The sequence below is a fragment of the Miscanthus floridulus genome, chromosome 15 (genome assembly GCF_019320115.1).
Source record: "Miscanthus floridulus cultivar M001 chromosome 15, ASM1932011v1, whole genome shotgun sequence".
NCBI lineage: Eukaryota > Viridiplantae > Streptophyta > Magnoliopsida > Poales > Poaceae > Miscanthus > Miscanthus floridulus.
The window spans coordinates 25886828-25903373 of NC_089594.1; the positions used below are offsets into that span (position 1 = coordinate 25886828).

Here is a 16546-nt window from a genome sequence, read left to right on the forward strand (position 1 = left end):
CGAGCAGCGGCACACTGGACGTAGGGACATTCTGTCCGAACCAGTATAAATCCTTATGTCCTCCGAGTACACCATCCGGGCCAGATGCGCAGATATAAATTTACTCGTTGGTGGTCCGAAACACCGGCAAATGGATAGTGTGTGCTGATAAAAGCAGGGGGCCGCTACCGAAGGGTAGTAAGACATCCCTCCAGGATGCCTCTGTTAATAAATCGAAGCATGGAGCCTTACAAATTCATTCTTATGGAAGCTTGGAAGGAGGAGCTAGAGATAAAAGACAATGGGAGAAGACCCTGGTAACTTATTTTTTCTAGATCCACCACTGGACAAGGCATGATGTAATCTCATTGATGATGGGTAGGATAACAAAAGAAAAAAATAAAGATGAATGGGTAGATCCAAAAAGAAAAGAAAGAAAAAGAGGAATGACGACCCTGTTTGGAACTGATAAGACTCGAATTCTCAGTTGCATCACCGTGGGAATCGGAAAAATCCTACCAAACGCCTCGCGGTATCGATGACTCTGTTCACCGTGCAAGACTTACCCACTGTAAGAACGAACGAAGTTTGATTTCTCATACCACAGGTCTCCGACCGTGACTCCGCTACCGCATCGTGTAGTCACAGAATGTGTATCCAGCAGTGCCTAGAGCCCTAGATATAGGAATAATGGGAAATACTATACTTCAAAAATCAATTTGCAGTGACCAAACTTCACAGTCTGGGCTCAGTTTGATTATGTATATTTCTTCTTTCTGCCACTTTATAATGATAATGTTTTCCATCTTCCGTTTTTCACCATCACTCTTCCTAACCTACCACAGTTTTGGCATTCCTCTGCCGTCGGCAACGTCCAATGACCACCTGCAAGTTGGTGACACCTTGCCTCATTTGCCATGCTCGACATCTACCATCCCAAAGATCGCTTAAACCCACGAAAGCACATCATAATCTCTGGTAATCCCACCCTAGCCTGAGGGGAAAAAAAAACTTATGGGCGACATTCAAACCTCATTCCATGGTTCAAAATTTCAGCGAAATTTTGTGAATTTCGATAATTTCATGGGCGGCTGGAAGGAAAAAAAATCTGAAATTTCGTATTACACTAATACATGTGCTATATAATATAACTCTAGACTTATATTTTACACTCCCTTCATTTTAAATTATAAGAAGTTTTGGTTTTTTTTAAATACGTAGTTTTGTGCTACTATGCACTTAAATACACACGGTTCTAGATACATAGTAAAAGCAATATATCTAGAAAAGTTAAACTGTCTTATAATTTGGAATAGAGAGGGCATTATAATTTGGAACGGATGGAGTATTGTTTATGTTGCACATAGGTGTGTAGTCATAAATCATTCTAATATTTTGTTTAGATTTATTTATTTATTTTTTTGAGAAATACACTTTGGAAAAAAATTTGCATTCTCGAGAACAAATAAAGACTCGCTGACAATGCATAACTTCTAGTAGTAGTATGTTTGTGTTTTTTTTTCACACAGGACTCCAGACAGACACCGAGGTCAAAGGCCTAGATTTCCAGCACAACGCAAGCCTGCCCTCGCCATGGACAACCCCAAACCCTCTGCTGAAGAGCCCAGCCAGCATCCTGCCCTGCGCGACGCTGAAGCTGCTCATCTCGCAAGCACTAAACCCCTCCAGCCCCACGCTGCAGGCCCCACCTGTCACAGACCCACACTGGTACTGCCCCACGGCGTCCTGGATCCTCGGCCCCAGCGTCTCCTTCTCCACGAGCGCCAGGCACGCGCCGTAGCCGCCGTCGCGGAAGCAGCTCGCCAGGGACTCCAGCACCACGCCGAAGTGGTGCAGCGCCTCCTGGAAGAACTCCGCGAAGGAGAAGCCGGCGCCGGCGCCGGGATTTCGGCCCATCCTGAAGAGCTCCTCCTCTGTCGTGATCACCAGCTTTGGCCGGAGGATCCTGACGACGCTGCCGGCGAGCAGCAGCTGCAGCCTGGTCAGCGAGCTGTAGGACTGATCGGTCGTGTCGCACGAGACGATCACCGAGGAGCCGCCGCCGCCGTTGCAGCAGCTCGTGGCGAGGCCGTGCAGGTCCTCGTCGCAGCGCAGGTGGAGGGAGCTGTACTGGAAGGGGACGTTGAGCAACGCGGCGTACTCCGAGAGCCGCCGCGCGGTGGCCGCCATGCGCTGCGCGCCGGCGCCGGCGTCGGCCGTGACGAACGCTTCCGTGAGGCGGAACGGCTTGCAGCTGCCGTGGCGGGTGAGGTCCGACATGAGCGACGCCCACTGGACGCCCTCGCCGACGTTGAGGTCCACCACGTGGACGGCCGGGTCGTCCGCGGTGGCTTCCAGGATGGCCTGGTTGGCCGTGAAGTGAGCGAACTTGATGAACGGCGACAGCTCCTGTAGCATCCGGTACGCCGGCATCCGGTTCCCCGGCGCTGCTGCATCAGCAATCGGCCGGCATTCGCCGGAGATCCGGGACCGTAGGCCCCGGGCGAAATAGCAAGCCAAATGGTCAGATGAGCTGACCGGTGCTGCATCGATCCTTGACAAGATGGCCGAGGCGCTGATCGAGTCCCTGGACTCGACTGCCCTGGCCCCGGCGACGAGAAGGTCGCCTAAACTGCTCTCCTCCATGAACTCCTCCTGGACTCCCAACAGCAGGCTGCCATTTTCTTGAAGTCCCAGCCTCTGATTGGAACCGTCCAATGATGGATCACCATTGGAGAGCTCATCTTGGAGCAGCAAGACATTGGCTTCTTGGATCAGCATGTTCATGAGCTCATGATCTTGCTGCTGATGATGATGATCAGGGAAAGGACCGGCGTTGCCATCACGCATGTTGCCATTCTCAAGGGGGATCAGTACCTGAGGAGACCACAGGAGGTAGCTGCCCTCCTCATGATGTGTGGGGAGGGGGATGAGAGGGGAGCAAGGGTATGACATGGTCTCCATCTGGTTGCTATCCTCAGGAAGAACTCCCAGGGACCTGTGGTTTCATACAGCTTATGTACACAATGAGGACAGAAGAGGGTTAGGACCATTTCTCAAGAGGATGGAATTTTATATGTGGACCTTCATGGATTGTGTAAGCTAATTTGTCTCACCATGGAACCCCCCAAATTGGGGCATTGATCTACACAAGATGCGTGGCTTTTGTACAACTCTGTACCTACTTCAGATGATGGATGATGTGTCACTACTGTGTCATTTTCCTGTTCAATCAGAGTGAAACAGAAACAAGTTCCTGGAATGCTTCCTGCTAGGTGTCAGCATGTGATAAGGTTCTGAATCATATGCAGGATGTATTCCATGCATCTTGCAACAGCCATGACAAGTGGTAATGTTGATAATTGTCCAAAGCAAGCCAAGTTGCAACCATAAGACTGACTCCAATAAGGGAACCTATACCCAAAATGCGTCACTCACAGTGCCTTTGCCTACCCAAAACACCGTCCAACGGAGGACCCAAACCCACGACGCATTTTGGCTATCAGCTGAATCGCTACGCAAAAAAGCATCCCCTCTCTCTTGCCTATGCAAATCGCCGCCACTGCCAAGGTCGAGGAGGAAAGGAGGAAGGAAGGAGCCCCTCCGCCGCCGCCCGGCACTTGCACGGGCACTGGCCGGCGCCACCGCAGCCACAGCAGGCGGCCCTGCAGAGCCCCACGCGGCTTGCGCGAGGGCGCGCCCCGCCGGCCCGCTGCTCCGAATGCCGCCATTACCGCCGAGCGCAAGGAAGAGGAAGAGCCCCGCAACCGGCGCCCCTTGCAGATCCGGCGTCGAACTAGGCCGGAGCCGCCGCCGCCGCCATGGGTGTCGCCCAGCGCCCGCCCAGGCGCGGCCCGCCCGAGCGCCACGCGGATCCGGCCCTGGGACCACTGGATCCGGACGCCGGTGCAGGGAGGCCGCCCCGGTCCGCCGCAGCCGCCGCCGGCGGTGCACAGCGGCCTTGCCGCGCCCGAGTACGCCGCGCGCGAGCCCATCCGCGTCCGTGCCCCTACACCGCGGCAAAGGACGCGGATCTTGGCTGGAGCCGCAGCGGGTGGTGGCCGGAGCCAAGGGAGATGGACAACGACGGAGATGGCTGGAGCTGACGGAGATGGCTGGAGCTCCCTCGCTGACGGAGATGGCTGCGGCGCGGCCGAGTGCAGACTCCCACGGTAGCTGTTGGAGAGGGCGAGTTTACGGGTGCGTGACCCTTTCCTGTAGGAGACCCAGAAGCTGAAATAGGCGTCGTATTTAGGTCTCCCTTGTTGAAGACAGTCTAAGAAGAGACATGCCATTGCAGATTTTACCAGTCTGGCATGGAGTCAGGGGTTTGGGAGAACTGCAATGACTAAGTAGATATTCTTCATTCAGCTCCAGAATTTTAACGTTGTAGTCTATAAGCAAGCAAATTTACATAAGACTAGATTTTTACAGAGAAAATACTTAAGATCAGGCCAAGCACATTTACTTTCTTATGCCTCTATGCTCTGTACATAAACCCTTTTTCTCTATCCTTAATTGAAAGGCAGAGCTCCTGCCATTGCGTTCAAAAAACTTTCTTATGCCTCTGGCTGTGTCCAGTTTTATACTGATTGGCCAATAAGCGTAAGACACAAACCAGCTTCCATGCCCAATTCTTTTATGTGCAAGTGTCACCAGCCATTCTGTACTGCTGTTGCAAATTAATATTAAACTCTTTGCAGTTCCATAATGTAGTTGGTACGGCATTGATTCTAACGCCACATCAATTTTTAAGAGAGATGCAGGAGAGGTAGCCAATAGAATGTAACTGGAAGGGAACAATGCTGCTTGTCTGCAGGGGTAGAGTTGATGCAGAAAGGGAACTCACGCAGAACAAATGTGGGCCACTGAGATATTCTTGGTTCCGAGCTAGCTACCTCTCGTTTTTCACAGCAATCTGCACTGGAACTCTTCTCCCTGGTAATTTTCAATTACAGTTAGCTCAAAAAAGACTGAAAATCTGCAATATAATTTACATGCTGAGATTAATGTGAGCAGTATACTGAGGTAAGATCGAATAAAGAGGCCCAGATGTAAAAACCACAAACGTTAGTGATAACCGTAAAATGGAACCATAAAAGAACAGTTTCTTGCTCACTTGTCAAGTGGCACAGAAATGGTGGCATTAGAGGACAAGCTGAGATGTCATCGTCCAAGACGTCAACAAGGGGTGCCTTGTGATTAGGCCTGTGTCAGTACTCCCATGCATTGTTTATCACCAAGTATTAGCTTTGTTGTCATGATTAACCAGAACAATAGGGATATCAAAGTACAATAAAACAAACATGAACAGTTGGAAAGTGAAGTATTTATTCTTTTATAACAAAACATTCTTGGCAGCTTAGAACATATGCAAGCTATGCACATGAATTCATAATTTGTTTTGTCAGTGAAGAAAGGAAGAAGCTTACTGTAATTGTCACAGCCATGAACCAAACCAGGAGGAAATCCATGATACGAGTTTATAGACCAGTAAATTCTGAAGAAAAAGTAACATCCGTAACAATGACTTTCATGATACCATTATTTGTAGAGCATGGCAGTAATTATCTTGAAACCGAGAAAAGAAATTTACGACTGCAGAATCCATGTAGTATAGGTTTGACTGTTTACCATGCTTATGAAATACTCTACCAACAATGACATCAAATGAGTCAAGGCCGGCCGATGGAGACCTTGGTGCCATCCTAATGGTACCAGAGAAAGAAGCGAAACAATATTTGAGAGAACATAACAAATCATAAATGCAAACCTGGACCAATGATTCCACCAGACCAATGATTCTGATTGAAAGTCATGGAATCAGCATATTGAAACAATTTTATATGATATACAAACCTAGTTGTTTGGTTCTCCCAGGGCAGGCGCCAACATGATGATCACAGAATCAAATAATTAGAAGAATTTAGTAGAGATTTCCATATTAAAAAAACATGACTTGATATGGTTCTTCAAACACTTGTCAAAATGTGACTGGCAGAAAATTTTTAGTGGAAAACATAGAGTTCTCGAGGGGAAATGCAGGATGCGCCATGTAGGAAGGAAAATGTGACGGCACAATAACCTGTTGCCATCTATTTTATATGGTGCTCATCTCCTTCTAGGAGTGCTAGAGCTTCTGTCAACATAGCCGGATTTGAGTCCTAGGTCCATGTAGAAGATGATGTTGGGGCAGTAAGCCACACTCTCAATGGGAGAGGGGCGCCTATATTATAGGGCAGCTGCTGCTGCTATATATGGCAGTTTACAAATACAAGGACAGGAGTAAATCTCTGATCCTAATTGACTGGACTGCCTAAATATGCAATATACAATCTCCTATTGCCTAATATATGCAATATACAATCTCCTATTGCCTAATACCCGCCCGCAGCCGAAGCGGGAGGCTTGCGGACGCACAGGCTGGTTCTGAACTCTGTAAACAGCGGCGTTGGGAGCCCTTTTGTCATAATGTCAGCGAACTGATGAGATGAAGGAACATGAAGGACTCGAATCTCGCCAAGAGCCACCTTCTCGCGCACAAAGTGAATGTCAATTTCAATATGCTTCGTGCGCTTGTGGTGGACTGAATTGGCCGTCATGTAGATGGCGCTGACGTTGTCGCAGAAAACCACCGTGGCCTGGGGCAGCGGAAGATGGAGCTCCTGAAGGAGTTGCCGCAGCCAACAGCACTCGGCCACAACGTGAGCCACAGCACGGTATTCTGCCTCAGCACTAGAGCGGGAGACCGTGGTCTGGCGTTTGGAGGACCAGGAGACCAGGTTGTCGCCGAGATAGATGCAGAAACCAGAAGTGGACCGCCTGGAGTCAGGGCAACCAGCCCAGTCAGCATCAGAGTATGCGGTCAGCGTCTGGACGGAGCCGGCGCCAATGTGAAGACCGGAGGATAGCGTGCCCTTCACATAGCGCAGAATGCGCTTGATTAGCGCACGGTGGGGCTCCCTTGGGGCGTGCATGAAGAGACACACCTGTTGAACTGCATAAGCCAGATCAGGACGCGTCAGAGTCGGGTACTGAAGAGCCCCTGCTAAGCTCCTGAACTCTGAGCTGTCCTTGTCTGACAGTTTGTCGCCGTCATGGGCGGAGAGCTTGGCCTGAGTGTCAACAGGGGTTGACGTGGATGACACTCAGCCATGCCCGCCCGCTGGAGGAGATCGACGGCGTACTGTCGCTGTGACAGGAACAGGCCGTCGGGGGTGCGGGTGACGGCGATGCCGAGGAAGTGGTGAAGAGCACCCAAGTCGGTCATGGCGAACTCAGACTGGAGTCGGGCCATGAGTCGCTGCAGAAGAGCGGGAGTTGAGGCGGTGAGGATGATGTCGTCAACGTAGAGCAGCAAGTAGGCGAGACTCGTCCCCTCAGTGAGAACAAAGAGGGACGTGTCGGAGGCGGAGGTGACGAAGCCAAGCTGTTGAAGGAAGGCCGCGAACCGCTGGTACCAAGCGCGCGGGGCCTGCTTCAGTCCGTACAGGGACTTCTGCAGGAGGCAGACGTGATCTGCAGCGGCGGGGTCGACGAAACCTGGTGGCTGCTGGCAGTAGACCGTCTCGTCGAGGTGGCCGTGAAGAAAGGCATTCTTCACATCCAGCTGGTGGATCGGCCAGGCGCGGGAGACGGCAATGCTGAGAACGGTCCGAATGGTAGCCTGTTTGACCACCGGACTGAATGTCTCGTCGTAGTCAATACCTTCTCGCTGGGAAAACCCGCGGACCACCCAGCGGGCCTTGTGACGAGCGAGGGACCCATCGGCATGGAATTTGTGCCGGAAAATCCACTTGCCCGTCACAACGTTCGCGCCAGGAGGGCGCGGAACAAGACGCCAGGTGTCGTTGTCGACGAGTGCCTGGTACTCAGCCATCATCGCAGCCCGCCAGTTGGCATCGGCGAGGGCGTTGCGGTAGTTCGCCGGTAAAGGCGATGGTGAGGGCGAGGAGGTGGCAGCGAGCCCCTCGTAGCTCACACGCGGGATGGCGCCGGTCCTGGTGCGCGTGAGTGGCGGAGATGGGGTTGCAGCCTGAGGCGCCGGTGCTGTAGGGACAGCCGATGGCGCTGGCACCAGCTGGGGTCGTCGACTGTAGGTCCGTGGGAACGGAGCCACAGGAAGGCCAGGCGGGGGCACGTGACCACACCCGCCCAGTGGTGGAGAAGCCGAACTGGGGCTAGGGGGCACAGGGCCGCGCCCCCCAGGCAGGAGAAGAGCCGGGTCCGGCTCATCATCAGGGGGCGGCTGCACAACGTCCAGGGTGGACGGAGCAACCGTGGTCGTTGAGGAGGGACCTCCACCTGCAGGAACAGTAGAGCAAGGCACCGAAACCGAATCGTTGTCTAGAAGGAAATCCAGGGAGCGAGGGAATGGGAGGACGCTGGCGGTGGAAAAAGGAAAAACAGTCTCATCGAACACAACATGACGAGAAATAATGATGCGTTGAGTTTCCAGGTTAAGACATCGATAACCCTTATGAGAGGATGGATACCCAAGGAAAATGCATGCCGCGGAGCGAGGTGCGAGCTTATGTGGGGAGGTAGCCTGTAGGTTTGGGTAGCATAGGCACCCAAAAACGCGAAGTGGCTGTAGGTGGGTGGCTGTCCGTGGAGGCGAGTGAAGGGAACCTCATGGGATATGGAGGAGGAAGGGCGCCTGTTGAGTAAGTAGCAGGCGGCAGCAAGAGCCTCAGCCCAGTATGCAGGCGGCATGGAAGCATGGAGCAGCATGGTGCGAATTGAGTTGTTGAGGGTGCGGATGGTGCGTTCCGCCTTGCCATTTTGAGGGGAAGTGTATGGGCAGGAGAGACGGAGAAGTGTTCCCCGAGCAGCGAAGAAGGTGGTGGTGGGTGTATTGACGAATTCGGTGCCATTGTCGGTTTGGAAGCATTTTACAGGGAGGTTAAATTGGGTTTGTGCAAGAGCTGTGAGCTCAACTAAGTGTTGATGGACCTCGGATTTGCGTCGGAGAGGAAAAACCCAACAATAGTGACTGTAATCATCCAGGCAAACTAAATAGTATGAAAAACCAGATATACTAGGTATTGGAGAGGTCCAAACATCACAATGAATTAGTTCAAACGGGGCATGAGAACAAGACTGAGAGGCACTGAAGGGTAGACGCGTATGCTTGCCTAGTTGACATGAATGACAGTTCGTTTGGCTGTGGCTTGTCGTGAACGATCGTAAATTTTCAGCCGGAACAGTATTTTTCTCTCACCCAAACCAGCCAGCAGTACTTCTTCACGAACCAGCAACGATACGAACCAGCCAACCGAACATGATATACCAGTCCCCCTCACCTTGTGGAATGAGTACCACAATTCCAATCAATTTTCGAAACAAGAAAGCCCAAAAAGAATACCTGAAGCATAAATGCATAATGCAGCAGTCTGGCACCGTATGATATATGTACCATTAATCTGAAGGACAGGCACTCAAAGATGCGAAGTATTGAGCAACAGGCAAGTTGACCTAGAAAACAGCAGGAGTTTAATGACTTAATGAGCTCTGAAAGTGAAAGATAGTTTCAGTCACTCCTTACAGCCACTAGATTCAGAAAGCGAATTCATTAAGATCGCACGAAACAAGAAGGCTAAATTGCAGCAATGAAACTTACAACAAGCTGATAATCCTCAGTAAGCCAGATGATTCTTTTCAATGATCTAGCAAGCTATACGATCGCTTCTTAATGAAATGGCACACAGATTTCCAGCGTAGTTTGAGAAAAAAAAAGGCTAGATGATCGATTTGATCATCCTAACAAATTCAATGCATGAGTAAGAAATAAGGCTTTGGAAGCTGCAAAAGAAAATAGCAAGGCAAAATGCTGTAGTGACATGTTTGCCATAAATACATGGCCTTTGGTTCCTACTGCTTTGCCAGCCTAACCTGTGATCCTGCGCCAACATGATGAGGGTGAGTGCATCCATTCTGAACAGCTAATGCAATGAAAAGACATTCTTAGAGAAAGCATTCACTTTTGTTTACTATATTGCCTTTGATTTCTCCACCTGCACTTCAAAAACAAGTGTCCTTAATGGTGTGCCATCCAGTGTGATAGTGAAAGCACATTACTAATAGAAAAAGGAGCCTGTTGTAGTGCTGTTCCTCAAAACCATATACGTATGGTGAAATTTCAGATCATGCTATGATATTGGTTACTGTGTCATGGCCGATACTAACATGGGGAAATTCAGGAATTCCTGTTAGTGCTGGTGCTATATACTTGAACCTACTAAAGCCAGTTTCTAAGTTAATTAGCACAAGTAACATGTTCCACACTTTCCTTACGAAACTTTTACTAACAAACCTTTATGCAAAAATCAACCAGGATTGGCAAATGGCAATGATACTCAACACCTAAAAACTAGCAGGCATCAGCTGCTCTTATATGGGGGTGGTAATCCTATATCCAAAAAATCATTGCATAAAAACCTTATTTGAAACACCGATATGGTTTTGTTTTGTAAATACAACTTATAAAGTAACATGAGTCAAAAGAATGTGGTTACCGATAGCAACCGAAGAACAAACAGAAGTGGCCCCTTTGAGCATGCCCCACCTTGGTGAAAAAAAGAAGAGCAACATGATGAGGTCCTTTTATTATATATATAAAAACACAAGTGCAATTGTCCACTCATTTTGTGAAAGTAGATAGTTTTGTCCAAATTAAAGGTTAAAGGTCTACTATCGTTACAGAAAGGTGAGATGTGAGAAGTGTCAAACGAGAAACAAAGGTGAGATGTGAGAAGGAGCATCGTCATATTCACATCCCATCGACCTCCAGGATGATGCTGTTTCTGATTTGTCAAATGACTGAGAGAGACCAGCCACCAACCTGCCTGAACGGTGAGGTCCAGGCAAAGTATTATCTCAAAGTATATCTTGCCTTTGAGCTAGTATGCTACTGCCTTAGGTAAAACCGTTTTTTTAATCGGTCCTAGGTAATAATAACTCACTGGTGTTTAAGAATGGTCAAATCTTTTAAACTCCGCTCTATAAATAAGTTAACAGGTATGTCTACATGTATTCATCTCAGTTGGTGACTTAAACATGTGGTTTTACATACAGTGTACTAATATGCAAAACACTTTTATTTTGTGATTCGAGGGAGCAATCATTGGTGGCCTATATGGGCCACCATATTCCAGTCATCGTGTCTTTTGCCACTATTACTTGATTATGACTTGACATACTAGCCCTAATTTCACGTTACGCCTTGCAAACTCTGTATCCCACGCTACACTACATAGTAGCTCTAGAACGCAGAAACCCGAGTCAGTGAAGGGCACACGATGGAGCACAACAATGACAGGTAACAATAGCCATCCACCATGAAAAAAAAGCTAAACATTTACATAAATTGTTAAAGGTAGTTAGTTCAGTCTTACACATTACACCAGAAACCAGCAAAGAAGAAAACAAACAGCATTTTGACATACAGGAGCCACTTTCAGATTAATGATGATACAAAGAGGAGCTAACTACACTACCAATGAGGCATATGCATACATTGTACATTAGCTATCATTACAGTGCTGAACTGCAGTTGGTATATGATGTAATATTGGCCCTGATATTGTCCTCAAATGAAATCCATGGAGTCGTTTAGGGACTGACCACTGAGCGACTGCCCCCCATTTGATGGACTCTGGTGACGATGGTTTTGATTGTGATGCTGAGCCTGGTGGCCACCAAAGTATGACATCTGCTGCTGCTGCTGCTGCTGCACGAAATAGGATGGGATCTGCTGCTGGAGTCCACCATTGAAGGGGTTCCCATTCATGTTCCCAACTTGTCCAGCAGCTATCTTAAGTCGCTGGACTTCTTCTCGCAGGGCTTCATTCAAAGCTGCGTGAGGTAGCAAACGAAATATTTCAGTGAGCTGATTCCCTAAATAACTAGGAAATTACAACTGTTCTATTTCTTTAGTAACAGATAAATAAATTCGTCAGCATAACCAAAGATCTTGGTAGTGAAATTTTGTGTATCAAGAGCAATCAAAGATGACAACCAGGAGATCTAAAAATGTTTCAAAGGAAGAACAGCGCATACCGTCTCGCAGTTTAGCTTGCTCTTCCATGGATTGCAACCGAAGCTTGAGCTCTCTGTTTTCAGTAGTCAGACCAGTTGTATCCCTCTGGGTTTGAAGTAAAACGCAGTATGTCAGACATGACAATGTTATATATGTGGAGAACAAATAAAAGGTTGCATCATAAAATGGTAAACATATCCAGAAAAGGGTATAAAAGTCGTTGGTTGGCAGTCTTCAATAACAATACCCTACCAAATATTCTCAGGCGTACAAAAGGGAGGTTATGCAACAGCAACATGAAAATATCAATAAAGCAAGAGTGCAAGACTATTGGAAACATTACTCCAATACTGCACAAAAAGAAATTACTAAAGTGGGAAATGTTAAACCTGCAAAAGTATACTATTAAACAATAATTAATTATTTCGGAACAAAAGCAACATATTCCATGACACTCGGCATGAGATAATGCTAGCTCTCAAATCACGCTAAACTAACTATATTCCTTTGGAAGTGTTGAAGGTCACATACTGGATAAAGATAAAGACAGGACTTATAAAAAAGAAAAGATAAAGGCAGGACACCTTTCATTATATTGTGAAAATAGGCCCTACCAGTAGCAAATAAAAAGCAGTTTAGAAGTTCAAGTGCTACATGAACAATAGCAAATCACCAAGATGAATTAGGCCCAGCAATCTCATCACCAATCCTCTTATTTCTTTCTTTATTTAGGGCATAGTGTTACTCCTGGGAATGTAAGCTGACTATCCTTGCCAAACTAAATGGTAGATTACTAGCCAAATTGTTCTTGATAGAGAAATATCTTCTGTCTGTGGCCACTTAATCTTCACCTTAACACTAAACATCTGATTCTATCCACTTCAATCAAATCATACTCTGAAATGGAGCATCAATGGCCCATTTGTGGTGAGTAGTGACCTATCGGTCCCCAAACATCCGCTTTTACCTCTAAAGACTAATAGGCACATTGAAATATTGAATCCTACCAACTTCATTTGCCACGCCAACTATAATTCCATAGGCAGAAGTGCACACAAAGGAAATAAATGCTTAAGCTCTAATTACATCTTAAATACCAATTTATACACATGTGGCCTCCATGCACCCAAACGTAAACACCATACAAATTTCCATAGAAAATCCAGAGAAGATTTGAGAATCTTAATAGCAAACTAATTTAACATGCCTTTCTAACTTGCCATTAACAGATCAGATCAAATTTTAGTGCACACTCAAGTCACGATTTATTCTCGATACACAAACAATACCTAACAATATGATACATTCAAACACTAGGCGCACAAGTATAAATGACCATACATAAAATAGGCTTTTCCCAATATCGAGATATTCTTTTTCAGACATAGGTTGCATACTTGCATCTGCATCCTTTTCTGGCACGTGCATTAATTTAGAAATGGTCAGTAATTAGGTATATAGCACCTTTCATTGCACTTGCTTCAATCCTAAACAACAATGTTCTGCAGCTAAGTGGCTCACAAATGCAAACTGAAATGACTAAATTGTCACAAAAGTACCAAAGCCCAATCCCAGTTCCCAGTATCAACTCATGTTACATGGCATTCTACATTCCTTATAAACTGCTGGGCTCTGGCAAAAGTGGAAATAATAAAGCTACTTCAAAGTGATTGTTCCATCAGAAAATAATAGTTTTACGAGTTTAATTTGAAAACAAACCAACTAATTGACTCAAAACAGCAATAAATAAATGTACTCCAACCAAACATGAACCAAACTCCCACACAGAAATCGACACAAGCACGCAACCAAAAGCCTATCAGAAAGATGAAGCTGATTTGGTGTAATTCTTCACACCAATTCTTGTCGAACTTAATTGATTTTGAAACAAAATATAACCCCATACCTGGAGCAGTGTAAGCTGTGCTGACAGCGTAGTGGCCTCCGTCTGCAGAGTCTGGACCTTCCTCTCCAGTTCACTAGTGTACTTGATCTTCCTATCCTTTGACCTAGCTGCGGACTGCCTGTTCGCCAGAATCCTACACGACAGCACCATCGAAAACTCAGCACAGATCAACAACCCCTGGATAGGGGATAGCTCGGAGACACCACAGGAACCAAAAAATCGCGCAATCATTGTCATTAAAACGAGGTAGATAGCTCAGATGCCATAGCACAATACTAATGCTAGAAGCAATCAGTACTAAATTCTCAGGACTCTTGCTCCGCACGGTAAATTACTGTGCTGGATAAGGATTCTCCTTCCGGATCTATCTAGGAAGCATCAAATGCCAGAAATATTCCCCACCTCTTTGCGCGCTTGGGGTCGATGAGCGCGAGCTCGGCGATCCTCTCGGCGGGCATGGCCTTCTTGGCGTAGTCCGGCAGGCCGCCGGAGAGCGCGGACTCGCCCTCGAACGGCGAGTTGGCCCCATCCATGGAGCCGCTCCTCTTGTGCCCGGGCCCACCCGAGGCGCTCCCGCTGGGTCCCTGGAACGAGAGGCCCTCGAAGAAGGCGGCGTCGAGGGAGAGGCTCCGCGTGTGGGCCCCGCCGCCGGGCGGGCGGGGGGCCGGAGCCGGGGCCGCCTGCTGCTGCTGTTGCTGCAGCAGCGGCGGGGGCGGAGGGGTGGGGTCGGAGGCGGCCGGGGAGTCGTCGGAGAGGGAGGGGAAGTCGAGGTCGGAGAAGGAGAAGTCGCCGTCCGGGTCCAGCAGCAGGTCCGCGTCGGGGAACCGGAGGAACGTCTCCGAGTGCGCCCGCCGGTGGTGCCCCCGCGCGAAGCCGTCCCCGCCGCCGCCTCCCGTGGACGGCGCCGGCGCCGCCGGCAGCGCGAAGCGCGGGTCCATCTCAGTCGGCGCCGGCAGCGAGGCCAGAGAGCTAGCTCGCACCCTCGCGGGTGGTTGCGGCGGGCTTGCGCGGCACGTGGTCTCGCTCGCGTGGAGAGAGAGAGAGTGTGTGTCTGTGCTGTGTGTGTGTGTGAGCAGCGCGGGGTCGGGTTGGTGTCTTGGTGCGGGTGGGCGTGGCATACGTGTGAGCCGGGAGCGGGGAGCGATGCCGCCGCGGCGGCGACGGTCCACGGAGAGCGGGTCAGCCGGGACACGTATCCCGAGGCGGACGGACGGCGGGGACCGGCCTCGAGTGGTGAGGAGGGTGCATGGAGCGCGGTGGGAATCCCGGGGTGCTGTGGACGGGGAGGTGGACGGCCGACGAGGGGGAGCTTGGGTGGGCTCGGTGCATGGGCCAGTGGCTCTACGGCGCAGACTTCGCGGGAGACCGGGCCGCCGCCACCCTAGACAACGGCGCGTGGACTTGGTCCAGGCAAGCTGGAGTCCGCGAGGGGGGTAAGGGTGTCATTTCCGCGAGGGAGGAATGCCATGCCGCGTTGTCCCTATCAGGCAGCCGCGTGCTGCTCCTGCAGAGGGCGCGGGCCCCGGGCCCGGACGACTATTTGGCGATGGCTTCCGGCGTCCGCTCCTATGTGGTGTGGGTCCCCACACGTTTTGGGTCCATATGCCAGTGCGAGTTCCGTGACTGGTGCCCCCCCTGTGTCGTGTCAGTTGGATGGCGGTTGAGGGTCTTGCAGTTTTGAGGAGGCGGGGCCCAACGCATACGGCCAGCCATACGGAGCGCACGGCGCACCTGCTGTAAAGCGTACGTACTCGTACGCGGGACGCCGACCGACCAACCCCCACGGCGCCGGCGGCAGTTGCAAGACATGCGGCGGTGGTGGAACGATCCCAAGGTGTCAAAGAGGCATGAGCTTGCACTGCACCGCTGCCTCCGCCCTCCAACCTCACCTTTTCTTGGGCAATTTTTTTTTCTCTTCACTTGATGATCAAAGAACGCTCTAATCCTTGTGAAGAAAGAAAAAAAAAAGAAGCTCTAAGACAAAGTGACGATGGTGGGAATTTTATTTTAGTACTTCTGTAAAGGATATAGGACGGGGGCAATGGCAATGGCCTTAATATTTCACCACATTTGAAACACAATATATTCGTTTTCAAAATCCTCTTCATGAAGTAGTTCTAAAGCGCTAGCAATGTCGACATACTTTGACCTATGCAATGCAATATTAGCCCTTGTTTAGTTCGCGAAATTTGGAATTTAGGGCTACTGTAGCACCTTCGTTTTTATTTGGCAAATAGTGTCCAAACATTGACTAATTAGGCTTAAAACGTTGGTCTCGCAATTTCCCACCAAACTGTGCAATTAGTTTTTCTTTTCGTCTATATTTAATGCTCCATGCACGGGCCGCAAACATTCGATGTGACAGATACTGTAGCAACTTTTTGAACTTTGGGGTCCAACTAAACAAGACGTTAGACCAAAATTCTTGTCTCAAGACTGCCACGCGTCGAGTCAAAAAAAAATATACACATCATCACAAGATGTGCTGTATGGAAGAATGCCATGGGCCGGATTGTCAAACTATGTCTGGTACACCGTACAATTCCCATTTGTTCGAGGGCATCGAGCTGCTTCATGCATTTGGTACTGATCTTTGTCAGATCTCACAAACACCTTGTCAC

The 16546-nt window shown here is 49.0% G+C and overlaps 2 protein-coding genes across 2 annotated transcripts; both read right to left on the minus strand.

The window, feature by feature from the left end:
* Positions 1 to 1396: 1396 nt before the first annotated feature.
* LOC136506446 (protein NODULATION SIGNALING PATHWAY 2-like) lies at positions 1397 to 3344 on the minus strand. Its single transcript, XM_066501376.1, has one exon. The coding sequence runs from the start codon at positions 2941 to 2943 to the stop codon at positions 1501 to 1503; it is 1443 nt and encodes a 480-aa protein (XP_066357473.1). The 5' UTR covers positions 2944 to 3344; the 3' UTR covers positions 1397 to 1500.
* Positions 3345 to 11321: 7977 nt separating this feature from the next.
* On the minus strand, positions 11322 to 14995 carry LOC136506803 (transcription factor VIP1-like). Its single transcript, XM_066501701.1, has 4 exons — positions 14328 to 14995; positions 13926 to 14058; positions 12040 to 12124; positions 11322 to 11835 (listed from the first exon to the last, which is right to left on the minus strand). Exons 1-4 carry the CDS (start codon positions 14861 to 14863, stop codon positions 11570 to 11572), a joined length of 1020 nt encoding a protein of 339 aa, XP_066357798.1. The 5' UTR covers positions 14864 to 14995; the 3' UTR covers positions 11322 to 11569.
* Positions 14996 to 16546: the final 1551 nt, after the last annotated feature.

Coding starts and splice junctions, on each gene's coding strand:
- LOC136506446 (XM_066501376.1), bottom strand. CDS start 2,943: ATGGAGACCATGTCATACCCTTGCTCCCCTCTCATCCCCCTCCCCACA.
- LOC136506803 (XM_066501701.1), bottom strand. CDS start 14,863: ATGGACCCGCGCTTCGCGCTGCCGGCGGCGCCGGCGCCGTCCACGGGA. Junction 14,059..14,327: donor GACCCCAAGCGCGCAAAGAG/GTGGGGAATATT, acceptor GCTGTCGTGTAG/GATTCTGGCGAACAGGCAGT. Junction 12,125..13,925: donor CACAGCTTACACTGCTCCAG/GTATGGGGTTAT, acceptor CTTCAAACCCAG/AGGGATACAACTGGTCTGAC.